This window comes from Sarcophilus harrisii, chromosome 1, assembly GCF_902635505.1.
Source record: "Sarcophilus harrisii chromosome 1, mSarHar1.11, whole genome shotgun sequence".
In the NCBI taxonomy this organism is placed as follows: Eukaryota; Metazoa; Chordata; class Mammalia; order Dasyuromorphia; family Dasyuridae; genus Sarcophilus; species Sarcophilus harrisii.
Window position 1 is genome coordinate 243,075,172 of NC_045426.1, and position 17,154 is coordinate 243,092,325.

General features: G+C 31.5%; 1 protein-coding gene across 2 annotated transcripts in view; it reads left to right on the forward strand.

Annotated features, from left to right (window-relative positions):
* The window catches only part of SNX2 (sorting nexin 2), a 56,015-nt gene that overhangs the window by 22,205 nt on the left and 16,656 nt on the right, over positions 1-17,154 (forward strand). For both annotated transcript variants that reach the window (XM_031939044.1, XM_003761257.4), the window contains exons 3-7: positions 3,949-4,112; positions 5,615-5,681; positions 5,772-5,815; positions 8,051-8,192; positions 12,663-12,741. In XM_031939044.1, coding sequence (XP_031794904.1) covers positions 3,949-4,112; positions 5,615-5,681; positions 5,772-5,815; positions 8,051-8,192; positions 12,663-12,741 — 496 coding nt within the window. The remainder of the gene's footprint in view (positions 1-3,948; positions 4,113-5,614; positions 5,682-5,771; positions 5,816-8,050; positions 8,193-12,662; positions 12,742-17,154) is intronic.

Below are 17,154 nucleotides of genomic sequence, written 5' to 3' on the forward strand. Positions count from 1 at the left end.
ATAGCTGAACAGACATAGACAACATAGTTGTAAAAAAGGGTTTGCTGAAAGAAATAAAATGGAGTGTTTCAGAGAAATATGGGAAGACTTCTATGTCTTAATAGAGTAAAGTGAACAGAACCAGGAGACAATTTATATAGTAACAACAATGTTATAAGGAAAAACAGTCTTAAAAGACTTGAAATGATCCATGCAGGTTTCCAGAGACCATATGATAAAACATGTTTTCTACTTCCTGATAGAAGGATAATGAATTCAAGATGATGAATGAGACATATTTTTGGACATGGCAGATATGTGGATTTGTTTTGTTATAAGGGTTGCATGTTTTCTTTTTTATTTAGGGAGTAAAGTTTGGGGCAAGATGAGGGCATCTTGTAAATAGTATTGAAAAAAAAAGAGGATAATTATGTATATGTATGCTTATGTGTGCATATATATGTGTGTGTGTCTATACACATTTATATATATAATATACATACATATATATACACACACATACATACATATACATATATATACATATACACATACACATACACATACAGAAGAAAACCTAACAGGACAAAAACAAGCAGATATCCTATTTAGAAGAAACATGTTGAAATTAGTAAGTTTGTATTTGCTTTAAAGAAATAAAAGAAGCAAGCTATATAAAATAGAAATGAGTGGTTTCCCATAGGTTCTGGAGTACACTCATGCATACTCTCCCCCTCCCCCCCTGTCTCTCTTTCTTTCTCTCACTCCTTTCCTCCCAGTCTCTTTCTCTCGGTCTCTCTCTCTCTCTCTCTTATACCTGCATATGTGCCTTTTTCCTTCCCCTTCTCCCCTTCCCCCATATTTCACTCTTTCTCTTTCTTTATTAAATTCAGTGGAAAAACAATAGTTTTAAAAAGTTTACTCATGGGAGGAATCAGGAACTAGGTTTTATTTGGGTGAAGATCATTGGGAATGGAGACATAAATGTGTCATTGAAGTATACTACAAACCACCTGAACAGAAAGAGAAAAATACATGAGTTTCAGCAGCAGTTCTGAAGCCTGGCTCAGAGATATGTTGGAGGATTTAAAATATTTAAATATCTGCTATAATATTTACTTTCTCCTTCCCTTTCTTCCTTTCTTTCCTCTTCCTTCCTTTCCTCCTTCTTCGATTTTCTTTCTCCTTCTTATCTCTCCCTCTCTGTTACAATCAAGGCAGATAATAAATTCTTGACTTATTTTTTGTAATTTCATCCTACAAAAAATAGCAAAACCAACAGGCAGGAATTTTATTCTAGATATGATTTTCACTAATAGGAGGAAGGGACTCGATGTAAATATGACTAGAATTCTGGGGCAAAGTAAACACCTAGAATTTTTAATAGAGGAATGGAATTAGATACCTAGTTTAGTTTGCACCCTAGATTTTGTGAAAGCATGTTTAAAAGTTCCAAAGGAAAGCAAAGTAGAATTCCACAGACTGCTACAGGGGAAGTCAACCAAACCCAGAAGGAATAGGAAACATTCAAGAACAAAAATCTGAAAACACAAAGATAATAGTTTCATTAAGGAGGAAATATGGGGTTAGTTTAAACTCCAGCTTCTTAAATTTGGTGGGATCGTGATATTATGATTTATTATCAGTAAATGTTTGATTTATATACCTATGTACCTGTAGTCACAGAAAAAAATTTCTCATAAGTAGAAAAAGTTTAAGAAGCCCTGATCTGAGCAACCTGATATTGATATATAGAGAATTCACCAACCAACATAGATTTTAAAAAAAGAAACTGGAAGGTGGAAGCAAGGCCTGAGTAGCAGAGAATGAATTAAGAGCATAGTGTAGTCCTGTGAAAACAGTACCAGGGATGCTAACATTTGGAGTGAATTATGGCTGTTGAGGGACTATGGGCAAAAAAAAAAGAGTATTGTTTATTTGTTTTACATATTTTGGGAGAAAAAGAAAGATCAGTGATGGAATAGAACTTTGATTGGGATAGTTGAAATGATAATAGAAGACATAGCTTCTCAATTCATATTTTGTTTTGTATTGTTTTCTCTCCCAAAAGAATGACCCATTACCCTGGACATGACAATTAAAAATGACAGGGAATGAGGTGTTTGGAACCTGATAATCTAGGAGATATTAAGAAAGTCCTGAAGCATCCCTTGATCATTTTAGGTCATTGTCCCAGATTTGTACTTCCTAAAATACAAAAAACAAACAACAACAACAACAACAAAAACCCTAGTAAATGTGATTACTGAACCACTATCAATAATATTTGAAAGATTAAAGAACACAGATTTTTCCAGAAAAAAAAAGGGGTGTGTGTGGAATGAACAAAGATAGCTTGGAGGTTCAATTCTTTTTTCGTATGTATCGATGGAGATACTTGGAAGTGTTTATTGAGAGCCAGAATTGCTTCTTTGAGAACACATTGTGCCAAAATAACCTCTTTTCTTTTGTCATAGGATTACTAAAGTAGTAGATATAAGAGTGATGCTAAATATATAGTTTATTCAGACTTTAAGCAAAGGTTTTGATAAAGTTTCTTATAGTCTCATCATAGAGAAGAGAGATTGAGAACTGATTGGATGGCTTAACTTAGAGTACTTGCTGGTACTTTAGTGTGAGTGATAAGAGATTTCCAATGACTCTAGAGTTTTATGCTTGGCCCTTTGAAGTTTAAAATTTTAATCACTGATTTAGATAAATGCATATCTGTTATCCTTAGATTTCAGATGACACAAAGGTGGTTGAAAAATGATACAATGGAGAACATAGTGAGAAACTAAAAGGATTTTAAACTAGATCATTGGACTAGATCATTGAAGATGATGAAATTCAGTAGAGACAAATATAAAATCTTGCTCTTGGGTAAAACATATCAATGTCACAAGTACAAGGTCGGGGGCATGGTTATAATGGAATCTGGGGCTTTTTTGTAGATTGTAAGTGATTGAGTAAGCAGTATGATGTGGAAGCCCAAAAAAAAACTGTGTTCTCACACTTCATAATCCTCCAGACCTCATTTGGAATATTAAGTTTTTGAGGCAATTAGGCACAGGGAATAAAGGGCTCAACCTAGAAACAGGAAAACTTAGAGTTCAAATTGGACCTTAGATACTTTCTAGCTGAGTGACGTTGGTTGAGTCACCTCACCTCTGTTTCAGTTTCTTCAGCAATAAAATGGTTAATATAAAGGTCAAATGAGATAATATTTGTAAAGCACTTAACACAATACTTGGCATACAGCAGGCATTATATAAATGGGTAACCTTTCTCTTTTCAGAACCATGGTTTTAAAAAAGGACTGATAAGCACTTAGAATGTTGAAGCACCTCAAGATCTTGTTATATGAAATCAGTTGAAGGAACTAGAATGATTTAACAAAAAGAAGATGAGTCTTAGGGAAGCCTTATAGTTTTGTTCTATTATTTTAAGGACTTTATTACTAAAAGAGACTTATTCAATTTGACCCCAGAGGACAAACCAGAAGCAGTGAATAGAAGTTGCAAAGAGCCAAAATTAGGCTTAATATCAAGAATAATTTCCTTATTAGAAGTATAATTGGTTACCTTCAGAGAGATTAGGGTCTCTCCTTGAAGGTCTTCATGCAGGGCAGAGAAACCACATTAGAAATCCAACTAAAAAATAATTTTTTTTTAATCCTCATCCTTATTCCTTCCAGTTAAGATATGAAATTGAGAGCTGACTTGGGGAATTACTTCATATCTTTTTTTTTTTAAATCATTAACTGTAAAGTTAAGGTGAATTATATAGAAAGAAACATAAGGAAATTATTTTTTAATTAAAGTTATTTTAATAAACTTAAGAGGTTCTTATTATGCATATTTATTTGTGGGCAGAGTCCTAGCTCTTTTCAGTGTTTGATAAACTGTACTAGAATTATAAGCTTTCCTTTCAGTATTTTTTCTCTTAACTTGCTTAATTTGTATGTAGAAGCCACAGAAGAAGTTTCTTTGGATAGTCCAGAAAGGGAGCCTATCCTTTCTCCTGAGCCTTCTCCTGCGATCACCCCTATAACACCTACCACATTAATGGCACCCAGAATTGAGTCAAAAAGTATGTCTGCTCCTGTGATCTTCGATAGATCTAGGGATGAGGTACTGAATAAAGTTTTATAACATAAGAATATGTTTTGCTATGTAAATCATTATGTTAAATTATCAGTTTTATTTTCTTTCTGCAATTTAGTCTCTTGACATGCCTTTCAGAAAAGTAGGATCTGGACTTATTGACTTGACTCTGAAACCTTAGACATGAAATTTGGGCAAACCACAGGTCTCTCTGAGCCTCATCTTTTATCATCTTTAAAATGAATTAATGCTTCTCCAACAGGATTGCTAAGAAAAGAGACAGAGAGAGAGAGAGAGAAAATATATTAAGCTGATATGATTTACAAATGTAAAGAAGCCTTATTATTGATTTTTAGTGTAATGAAAATCTGTAAAAGACCTGTCTGTTATTTAGATAAGTTCTTGGACATTTCTTGAGATTAGATGATTAAAAGACAGGCTAAATGACTTGCCCAAAGTCACAGTTGATAGGTTTCAGAGGCATGATTTTCATTTCTTTCTGTTTCCAAACAACAGCATTCACTTAGCCACATTATTTCTTGAATTTTAAATTTAAGAAAATTGTGCCTATAAATACTTGAATTTTTACCTTGTGTATTATTGTCAAAAATAAGGTATGGTTATTGAATGTGTATTTTTTGCCCAACTTTTAAGAGTAAGTCTTGTATTAAAGCATATTACTTTAAAAAAATCAAAGTTCAAATGATGTCCAAAATATGTGCTTATATTAGAAAAACATTTACTGTAGAAATAGACATTTGAGAATTAACTGTAGATAAGAAAGTAACTCATTTTTTGTTTTGAGTGATTCATAATACTGAACATCCTTTTTACATATAGGGAAAAAAAGGTGTTTTATTATGAAAAATAAAATGCCATCATTTTTAGTGCAAGGCCAGTGATTAAATTGTCACTCATGATAATATTTTTTAAAATCATTTTTACTTGCATCAGAAATTTATCATTTTTTGTTTGGTATATTGTTAACTATGCTTTTTAAACATTTACTTACCATACTACACACTTTTATTGGTTTTTATCAGCCTCCAGGGAGAATGTGTGTGTATTAGAAAGCACAGAAATCTAGAAGCTAGAAAGCTGTTCATTATGAGTATAACATTTTTTTAAAATAAATATGGTAAAACTCAGCTTCTGAACATTGATTATTTTGTCATTGTTAAGCAATACAGATTTTATAACTGTAGATTTTAACTGTGAAGAGACACAGGGCTTTGTAAAAAGCTTGGCATTTTTGTCCATAATCTCTATGAAAAAGAAGCACAAAGTTCTCTATCATTTGTTTACACTTAGAGCAAACAAAGAAAGAAAAAAAAGTCTGGATAGTTGAGGAAATGAAACAGTCTTTTTTTTGGGGGGGGGGGGAGTTTCAAGTGGATTTATAACGAACATATAACAACTGTTTATGTTGGTTCTTATATGGCCAAATCACGATCCAAATTATATTGATTGTTGTGGGTCTAACATAAATTAGAATTTGACCACTAGTACTACCAATTTCTCTTTTCTAGATTGAAGAAGAAGCAAATGGAGATGTTTTTGATATAGAAATTGGTGTTTCAGACCCAGAGAAAGTTGGTGAGACAATTTTTTTGTTATTTTTACATATGTTTACTTTTTTTTCCAAAAAAATCTTCTTTAATACTTATTTTATTACTTATCTTGTAGGTGATGGCATGAATGCTTATATGGCATATAGAGTAACAACAAAGGTAAGTCTTCCTGCATCATTTAGCAATGTTTTGACATTTTTTTTTTTATTTTTCCCAATTACATATAAAAACAATTTTTAACATTCAATTTTTAAAATTTTGAGTTTCAATTTTTCTCCTTTTCACTTCCCCTAACCTTAAGACGGTAAGCAATATGATTATATGTTGTGTGTGTGCTCATATAAAACATTTCTATATTACTTATAAAAGAAGAAACAGATCAAAAGAAAAAACATCAAAATATAAAATAAAAAAGGCTATATACTTTGATCTATATTCAGATTTCATCAGTTCTTTCTCTGGACAGGGATAGCATTTTTTCATCTTGAATTCTTTGGGATTCTCTTGGATCATTGTATTGCTGAGAAAAAGTCATTCACAAATGATCATCGTACAATATTGCTTTTACTGGGTACAGTCTTCTGATTCTGCTCACTTTATTTTGCATTAGTTCGTGTAAGGGTTTGAGAACATTTAATACTATTAAATATGTAGGCAAAACAGGTGTGGTCTCTAACCTTTTTTCTAAAACATTGACTTAATTTGCTTTTATTAGTTATTTGAAAGTACTATAGCATGTAATTTTTTTTTGCAGGGTCTTCTAAGCATTATTTTTATTATTTTTCTCAATTACATGTAAGCAAAAATTTTTAACATTCAAATTTTGAATTCCAAATTCTATCTCCCCTTTCTTCTCCTCCCCCCCTTTTTGAGAAGGCAAGCAGTTTGATATTAATTATTCACGGGAAGTGATGTAAAACATTTCCATTTTAGCCATTTGCAAAAGATAATGCATGGAACAAGAGGTTTGGCAATTGTTAATGCTGTAAAGTTACCCATGCATATATCCTGTAAATAAAAGGCTATTAAATAAAAAAAAAAAAAAGATAATGCAGACCAAAAAAGCAAGAATGATAAAGTTTAGAAAGTATACTTCAGTCTGCCATTCAGACTCCATCAGTTCTTTCTCTGGAGGTGGATAGCATTTTTCATCATAAGCTCTTCAGAACTGTTTTGAATCATATTATTGTTGAAAAACTGATTCATTTACAGTTGATCATCATTGCAATAATGCTATTACTATGTACATTGTTCTGATTCTGCTCATTTCACTTTGCATCAGTTCATGTAAGTCTTCCCAAGTTTTTCTGAAATCATCCTACTCGTCATTTCTTATAGCACAATAGTATTCCATCGCAATTATATACCACAAGTTGTTCAGTCATTCCCCATTTAATGGGCATTCTCTCAATTTCCAATTCTTTGCCACCACAGAAAGAGCTGCTGTAAATATTTTTGTTTGCATAGGTCCTTTTCCTTTTTCTTAAAAAAAATCTCTTTGGGCTATAAACTTCATAGTGGTATTATAGATCAAAGGGTATGCACAGTTTTATAGCCCTTTGGGCATAGTTCCAAATTGCTTTCCAGAATGGTTGAATCAGTTAACAATTCTACCAATAGTACCTTAATTTTTCACATCCCCTGCAGCATTTGTCATTTTCTTTTACTGTTACATTAGTCAATCTCATTGGTGTGGGGTGGTACCTCAGAACTGTTTTAATTGGTACTTTCATATGACTATTGTTAGTTTTGATTTTTTATGAAAACTGCCTGTTCATATCCTTTGATCATTTATCACTTGGGAATCTCTTATATTCTTATAAATTTGACTCAGTACTTTATATATGTGAGAAAGGAGGCCTTTATCAGAGAAACTTACTGTAAAATTTCCCCCAGTTTCCTGCTTTCCTTCTCATCTTGGCTGCATTTGGTTTTGTTTGTGCAAAAACTTATTTTGATGTAAGGAAAAACTTTCGTTTCACATCCTGTAGTGCTTTCTGTCTCTTTTTTGGTCATAAATTATTACCTTATTTATAAATCTGACAGGTACATTTTTCCTTGCTCTCCTAATTTGCTTGTGATACCACCTTTTATGTCTAAATCATGTACCCATTTTGACTTTATCTTGGTATATGGTGTGAGATGTTTGTCTATACCTTGTTTCTGCCAAACTGCTTTCTAGTTTTCCCAGAAAATTTTGTCAAGTAGTAACTTATCGTCCCCAAATCTCTTTGGGTTTGTCAAACACTTGATTACTATAGTAGTAAATGACTATAGTAGTCTAGTGTTTCACAAACCCAGATATCCAAGATTTTGGGAATAGAATATAATTTTTATTTCAATTCATCTACTTAATATTTAATCTTAAATTCTTTATTTTCTTATTTTTGGCAGACTTCCCTGTCCATGTTTAATAAGAATGAATTTTCAGTTAAAAGAAGGTTTAGCGACTTTCTTGGATTACACAGCAAATTAGCCACAAAGTACTTACATGTGGGTTATATTGTGCCTCCAGCTCCAGAGAAGAGTATTGTAGGTAAGCATAAATTTAGAAAGTTTATTTTTTAGTTGTTAATAAGTGTCATTACAAAATTTTACAAATACTTTAATGTTTTATATACATTTTTTTCCCCAAACATTAAAAACAAATTTTTGTTATAAATGCAGAATAAAGTATTTCATTTAATGGAGTCTGTAGGACTGTTTTAGCATATATAACAAATAATTATAGTTTTACTTTCTATTACTTAAATAAAGCATTTGATCTAAGTAAGGTATTAAATATTTAATAAGATTATGCTAAGTTGGAAGCAGTTGGAGAGCTTTGCTTTTTCTAATCATTAAGCTTTTGCTAATAATTGAACAAAATATAATTGTGGAAGTGGGTCAGTTATAAACAATAATTTCCTAACATCCAGAAAAAGTTGATAAGAAGTGTGTAGCTTGGTACCCAGGTAGTATTTTGCTTTTATAGGATCTAGCCTTTTATATAAAGTATATTTGATTAAATTCTCTGTTTTCTTACTTATCCCAATCCCTTGATAGTTATGCTTTTTTCATATTCAATTTTGCTGAGTGATATGTGTATATATATATATATATATATATATATATATATATATAGTTATGTGTGTTTTTCTTAGTTTAGATTTGCAACTTTTGAAAGCAGGTTGAATTTTATCAACTGCTTTTGTAATTTTGGAAACTAACATCATGGATGTTTAAGTGCATCCTTTCTATTATGGGATCTATCATACTTCTAGGGACTGAAACACCATCTAGTCCTCTCCTCTCTTTTGCAACATGTTGCAAATGTATACCTTCCATATATGAAATTTAAGTACTTTCTATCATGAATTTTTAGTGACCTTACAGTACTGTTGTTCCTTGACTTATAAATTATGTGAAGAGTTGTGGAAAGCTAGCACACCAAATTCTTTTTCTCGTTTTGTTGGCCAAAAATTTAATTTAGTCCTTTTTGTAGACTCACCTAAAAAAGAAATTTGATTTGACAAGTAAGTCTTGATAATCCTGAGATGTAATTCTTTGATTGACTTTTTTTCATTACAATTCTTTATAACCTATGACACAGGAATAAATAGGATACTTAATAAATCAAATGAAGTAAAAAATCAGGTCCCAAGTTTACCCCAAACCACAACTTTTGATACATGTAGGTTCTTTTCCTTTTTTCCATAATCATCTTTGGAAACAGACCTATAATAGCATTGCTAGGTTAAAGAGTCTATAGCTCTTTGAGCGTAATTCCCTACTCTCCAGAATTATTAAATCAGTTCACAGTTCTATCAACAGTGAGTTTTTGATCCAATTTTTTCATATTCTCTCTAACATTTTCCCTTTCCCTTTCAATCATTTTAGCCAATCTGATAGATTTAAAATGATATTTTAAGGTTGTTTTAATTTACATTTCTCTGATGATGATTGGAATATTTTTTTCATGTGACTATAAATTATTTTGATTTTTTTCCTTATAGAACTACCTATTCATATCCTTTAACCATTTATCAATTGAGAATGATTCATAATCTTATAAATTTGACAAAGTTGTTTATATATTTGATATGAGACCTTTATCAGAGGAACTATCTATACAATTCCTTCAAACCTTCCCCTCCAATTTCTGCTTTCCTTCTGATCTTGCCTGCATTTGTTTTGTTTGTGCAAACCTTTTTTAATTTAATGTAATCAAAATAATCAGTTTTGCTCTTATCTTTTGTTCATAAATTGTTCATCTATTCATAAGTCTGACAAAGAACACATTCTGTGTGTTGTAATGTTGTAAAATACCAGTCTGTGCACAGTTTCTGCCATATTGCTTTCCAGTTTTCCAACAATTTTTACCAAATAATTAATTCTTATCCCCAAAACCTAATTCTTTATATTTATCAAATACAAAGTTACTATGTTTATTTGTTGCTATAAATTGTATGTACATTCTGTTCTATTGATCTGCCTTTCTATTTCTACGCCAGTACTAGATAGTTTTGATAATTATTATTTTATAATATAATTTAATATCTGATTCTGCTGAACTGCCTTTCTCTACTTTTTTTTTTATTAGTTGCTTTGATACCCTTGACTTTTTGTTCTCCCAACTTAATTATGTTACTTTTCTAATTTAATATAAACAGCTTTTTGGTAATTTAATTGGAATGGCATTGAATAAATAGATTAGTTTGGTAAAATTATCATTTTGATTGTGTTGATCTTTCCTACCCATGAACAATCAGTATTTCTCCAATTATTAAAAGCTGATTTTATTTGTATAAAAAAGTTTTTAGTTTTTTTTAAATTCCTGTATTTGTTTTGGTAGATATACTCCCAGTTATTTTATACTGTCTATAAATAAGAAATTCTTACTATCTCTTCTTGCATGGTTTTGGTGTTTTATTTTGTTTTTACATTTTAGGAAAGCAAATTGCTACAGTATTTAATATTTAATAATAGACTTCCCCCCCAAAAAAAAAACTAAACTAAAGATACAGTATATATAAAACATAATTGTAGAGTTGTTATGTGATATATTTATATTTGATAGAATCCTAAAATTAAATTAGGGTGCTTCATGTTTAAGGATTAGTTAAAATAGATATATGTCTATTGTATTTAACATATACTTTAACATATCTAACATGTATGGGACTATCCGCCATCTAGAGGAGGGGGTGGAGGGAAGGAGGGGAAAAGTTAAAACAGAAGTTTTTGCAAGGGTCAATGTTGAAAAATTACCCATGTTTTGTATTTTAAAAGCTATAATAAAAATAAATAAATGAATGAATAAATAAATACATTTTAGGAATAGATATATGTCCTCAAACATTGATTATCCTCCTAGTTGTACAGATGATACACTAAGTATCCCAAAAATCTTAGTGCAATTTTATACTATCACACAACTTGAACTGAGACATTTGGAACACCCTGTTTTTGCTGTTTGCTTGGAGTTTTTTTAAATTTGTTTTTGGAAGGGAGAAGCTTTATTAAGGTTAATGTCTTTCTCTAAGTCTTCATAAGAGTATATCTTCATAAAGTTTGTGTATTTAAGAGAGTGCATGTCAAGTTATTTTTCTTATAATACTCATTGTGAGATGATAAAAATAACGTTTCTTAAATATAAGGAACATGGTTCTCATTCATTCTTTTGAATAAGTGTAATAATGTTTGCCTAACTATTACATAGCTGAAGATGTTCTGAAGTTTTTTTTTTAACTAGTTCTGAAGATATAAATAGAGGATCTAGTCCAGAGATTGCTAACTATTTTTATGTCATGGACCCCTTTGTCGATCTTAAGTCCATGAGTTTCTTCTGATAATAATGTTTATTATTAGTCTCTGAAAGCTATTCCACAAAAACAGGAGCAACATTTTTATTAGCTGATTGGTTTGCAAACAAATTATAATTGTCCCTTTTAGTATATAACAAGAGGAAAAGAGAAACTTTTATAAAAAGAAGGGTTATTGTAGTAAGATGAATTTACTCATCAGGTTTTATGAAATAATTAATTCTTTACCTATTCTTAATTTACTGTAATATACCATTTCATCATCACTAAGCACTTTAATTGATTTTAGGTTTTTTAGAAATTGCCATTATGCTAGGACTAAAACTCAGTAAATTACATTAAACTATATAAATTATATTTGTAGTAAACTACTAAGAACAATTACAGTTTATGCTGTGTCCTATTCTTACATTTTACAAAAGAGAATCCATTTTTTTTAAATCTCTGGATATCTGGGGTAATAGCACTAAATTTAATTTTGAACAATTATTGATTTAATTTGAATCCCTAGTGTTCTAAAGATTCCACATTAGAAAAACATTTCTGATAACCATAATAACCAATATTTTATAATACTCTAAAGTTTATCCTAGGCTACTTTTAATATACCAACTATAACATCTAATAGGAAAATTTCACATCAGATTATAAGTTTGTCATACTGTTAAAAGAATAAATCCTAAAGTCTATGGCAAGGAAGACCACTAAAATATACTTTTTTTATATATCTCTAGACAAGATTCTTATATAAAAATGAAAAGAACTTAATTCTCTGGTTTAAAATTCAATTTTATGTCTTTAAATCTCAGATAGATTTTTATGTATATAAGAACAGTAATTAAAGCAGAATACTTTAAGTGTACTTCTATTTCAGTAGACAAAAATGCAGCACAACCTAGTTTATGGATTTGTATAACTGCAGAGAGAGAGAAGAAAGATACTCATTAACTCATCATGTTAATATATTAACATTAACAATGGTAGTCAAGAAAGTTTTTTTCTTTAACCAATAGCATTAATGTAAGAATTTTAAATGTTAATTTTAAAGCCTGGCCTTGTGTGTTCTTCCTGTTTTACTGAAGTTTTATTATATTTTTGGTTGTAATGCCCAAATGTAGAAGAAAGCATTCCTTGCTGCAATAGTTGTGATAAAAATTGTTTCAAATACTAAAAAATTGATTCAAAACTCAATATCTTCAAAGGCATGACAAAAGTAAAAGTTGGAAAAGAAGATTCATCATCCACTGAATTTGTAGAAAAAAGGAGAGCAGCTCTTGAGAGGTAAAACTCTTATTTTATATCTTTTTATTTCATTATTTCAGTAGTCTAGACCTAACCTCATCGCAGTATTTATAATGAAACAAGTATTTCTAAATTAAACCCGATGTCCCACAACAATAGCACTGTATTTAATACAATGACTAGCACCAAAGATTAATTATGTATCATATTATACAAATATACAAATAGTTTAAGATGTTCCTGAATCAGATGGAACAAGAAAAATAAGAGAAATTTACAGTTTTCTTTAGAGGGAAGAATTGAAAGTTAGGTAAAGTTTTTTTGATTCTTAGGGAATAAATGAAAACTTGACAAAAGAATTTGGCACCATGCCATTCCTTTTATATTATGTGTATGGGGCTGTTTGAGTGTGAAATTTTAATTAAGCATTGTTACTCTGAATAAAAAAATGTTGCTTTTAAATTACTACTAGATACTATGCTTACTTTGGATAGTATGTAGAAATGATAGGATTTAGATCTCCCTCTTTGAAATTTCTTGTAATGGAATTTAATCTGTGTTTTGAAATTATTTATCTGTCAATCATTTTTATAAGCAGTACTGTATTATAATATTGGAATTGAATGCCTAAAGATAAATAAATAGTTCCTTCCTAACTTAAAAATATCTGACATATCTTAAAAAAGATGGATAGTCAACTTTTAATGTGGAGGAAAAGTGAGATGTTATTTGTGCCAATTTACTCCCTTCTCACTGTATTAGGAGGTTCATTTTCTTAAATAAATAGTGCATAATGTGGTTGAAAAGAGGTTTCTAGTGTACACACACACTCTCCTTGTCTCTCCCTTTCCCCTACCTCCTTCCTCCCTCTCCCTTTGTTCTCTTCCCCCTCCACCCTTGTCTCTCTGTCTCTCTCCCTCTCCCTCCCTTTATCTCTCCCTCTCTCCCTCTCCTTCTATGCCCCTTAAGAATATAGGACCAGAAAGTGTTGTAGGTAACATCAGAGAAGGGACTAGGCCCTCTATCTGCACCACTGTTTGTGGACTAGAAGCTGAACTGTTAGTACTCCATTTGACTTAAGCAAGGATCAGAGCTTGGAACTGGGGCTAAGAATTAGAGCAAAGTACTTAGTGTGAGGAATAGAATCATAGGATCATAGATGGAGTAAGAAGGGAGAATTGATCAGAAGAAAGATTGTCCTTTGTTATTCCTTTATAAAGTGTAAAGAACTTCTTTAATCAAACTTGATGAAATTAAAGGGTTTTCACTGAAGAGTTGATTATACCCCTGATATACCCTTAAAAGCAAGACACATACTATGAGTCATTTGAGGTAAGGAACAGTTCTGAGGACAGTGACTCTTGATAGCAAATAAGAAAGTCAGCCATAGAATCTGAATTCATCTTTTGAAACAGAATAATTCTTTACCTCTCAAGTATAGGGAGAAAGAAATTTACTCTCTCCTTCACTACTTCATCCTCACTTCCTCACTTGGCAACACCCTTGGCATTAGAGACCTGCAATGCAATTATTGATATAGTAGGATATCTTAAAAGCTAGGAGGGAGACAGCCAAGAGCTCCAATAGGAGAGAATTTTGAGTGATCTTTGTGAGTCAAGAAGAGAGTTTCTGGCCAGTAAGTAAAGAATAGGACCAAAAAGTCTAATTGAACTGTGTGCTCCAGCAGAGGTGTTGCACCACCAGGGGTTCACCATATAGATACAACGAGAAGGAAAAATACATTGGAGCCCTGCAGTGCTAGTCACCTTGGTCACATGAGTCAGCTAAGTATGTACCTCTGTAATAGTATACTGTAGTATTATAGATAAACACACCAGTTAAGAATACAGTCCCAAAGTACCTTAAACCTGGGGTAATTGCCTTCCTACAGATCCAGCATACAAGTGTGAATTGAGAAAGTAGCCCAGGGGAAACAATTACCCCAAGATTCAGTTTTCTTTTTGTTTATACTGCCAAAATAACAGTCCATCAATACATTAATATCCAGTAAACACAGCTCAAAGCAAAGGCACTTATTTATTTATTGAGATAAATATTATCCCATAAACCTGGAGCATGCTCTCCTATAAGCTACTCATAGCATAGTGGAAGAAAGGACACAGAGGATACACTGGTTAGAGAGACACATTAGGGAAGGCACATGCCCAAAGCAAGTCATATCTCCAGTATTGCTATAACCTGCTGAGACTCAGTTAGCTTTGCTAGATGTTGTCTCCTACCAGATAAGTAGACCCATGGAAAGACTCAATACCTAATGTAGGGACTGTGAAGTAATTTCCTTCCCCCAACCCAGAGGGTAAGGAACTATTCTGTTTCAAGGGCTAGATTCTTCCAGACTGTCTTTTCTGTTGCCAGTAGTGATTCTTTGTATTTTCTTCTGCTTCAGTTAGAGTATGATGTTGTCTTCTTGTTTTTTTTAGGAACCATTCAGTGTGAAGCAAATCTTTTTACCAACCAATGTATCTTATTATTTCATCAAGCTAGACTTAAGATCTTCATATTTCATAAATCGGTAGCATAGTATAATTACGTCTTTACATGAAGCTAAATAATTTAGCTTCTAACATTATCATCATCTTAGATTTAAATCTATCTAATCCCCCCAAAAAAATTTTACAAACTGAGGCCTAGAGATATTAAGTGACTTTCCAAAGGTCACAGAGGTGGGACATTGTTGTCTATATTATCTGCCCCTTATATTTCTTGATTTTATCAGCTTTTCTTCCACATTGAAATTATTTTAAAATTTAAACCATTCTACAGCCAGTGCTGGTATTAACATTCTAATCACCCTAACTCACTACTCAAAGGAAACATTGTATTTAATTTCTCCATGTGTAAAGAAATGGAAAAAAAAAAAAGTATGATAGATGCATTGTGAGACTTGGAATTAAATGAGGGCTTTGAATAATTACCTTTCCCAACCTGGCTGTGTACCACACTTAGTCAAACTATATATTTCTCAATTTAAAATAGATAATTTTAATAGGTTTTTTAAATGGAGATTATTAGGTCATAAGGCCAAAGACCTCCTTTAAAAAGAATTGATACTTTTTTTTTAATCACTTCTTTTCTTTGTCTTCCCGATCAAATAGAATCAGTTAGTATGAAAATGAAAAGCAGTCACGGAAAGGAAAGTAGCTAATGCATCTAGGGAAAAAATGCAGGAGTACAAAATGAACTTAAAAATAAATACAGAGCTTAGGAAAAAGATTTTGGTATGGGGTATAAAACATAGTGCAAAGGTCAAAAACTTTTAAAATTCAGCAATGAAGTCAAATGGATTTGATAATCACATTTAACCACCTTGTTTTTCAGTGTTAAATTTCACTTGTAGATGAAGATCTAAATAACAGCAAGAAGAATTTAAGTTAGCATTAGAAGGAACTTTCTGGTTCTGAATTATGAGAAAGGTCATAGTTTAATCATAATCTTTCATTCTGAAAGCAAGGGAATGACCTCTTGAGATACCCTTCTAGACCTATATGATTCAGTGATTGCATTTGAGCTATTTTAGATGGCATGCTTGATAAGTAACTTAATGAAGATTTATTGTACCAAGGACGTATAATTTGAATCTGTTGCCTTCTTTTCTGAATTGACAACATAGCATAGTGCTTATTATACCTTCATGCAGAGTAAAGCAATGAGGATAGTTTTAAGGAAATATTGACAATTGGCCTAGTTTTCTGAGGACAGTTTCCTCACTTAGTCTTTGTTAAATGCTATGCCAGTAAAATTCTCAGCGGAGAAAAGAGAGAAAATGAGACAGAAGGAACAGGGTAGTGTGAAGAGTATGTTCATTTAATATTAAAGAAAATAAGCAAAGAAAGCAGAGAAAGGTCTCTAGTTTGTCCACCTTATCCTACCAATCTCCTTTCCCCTTTATTCCTAATTATTTCTCTGCATATTTGCTACTTTAGTAGAGAAAATTAGGTGACAGCTAAGAAATATATTGGTCAGTACATTTGGGAACTAGCACACTTGCCATTAATGTGACCTCAAGAAAATTGTTTCTGTTTTCCAAGTCTTACTTGCCTAATCTATAAAATGAGATTACATTAGATATTTTCTTGGCTCCTTATAATCTCTCAAGTTCTCTCATCAAAAGAGTATCCAGAATAATTTTCATTTTTCTAGAAGTTATGAAATAAATTTAGGTACTAAAATAATTCACCATTACACTGCCTTCTTATGCCACCTTATTGTTATTGCCTATCTTCTCTGCTTCCACCTTTCTTTTACAGAGTATTGATTGTATAATTTGAAAGATATGGGATTATGAAGGAAAGAAAAAAAATCACAAGAAAACCTATTTTAATTGCTAAAATTGGCAGGATTTTATAGGATTTTAATGTTTTCTGCCATATCATTCAGTAATAAAACTACAGCACTTTTAAAGTATAAATTATATTTAAATATGGGATCCAC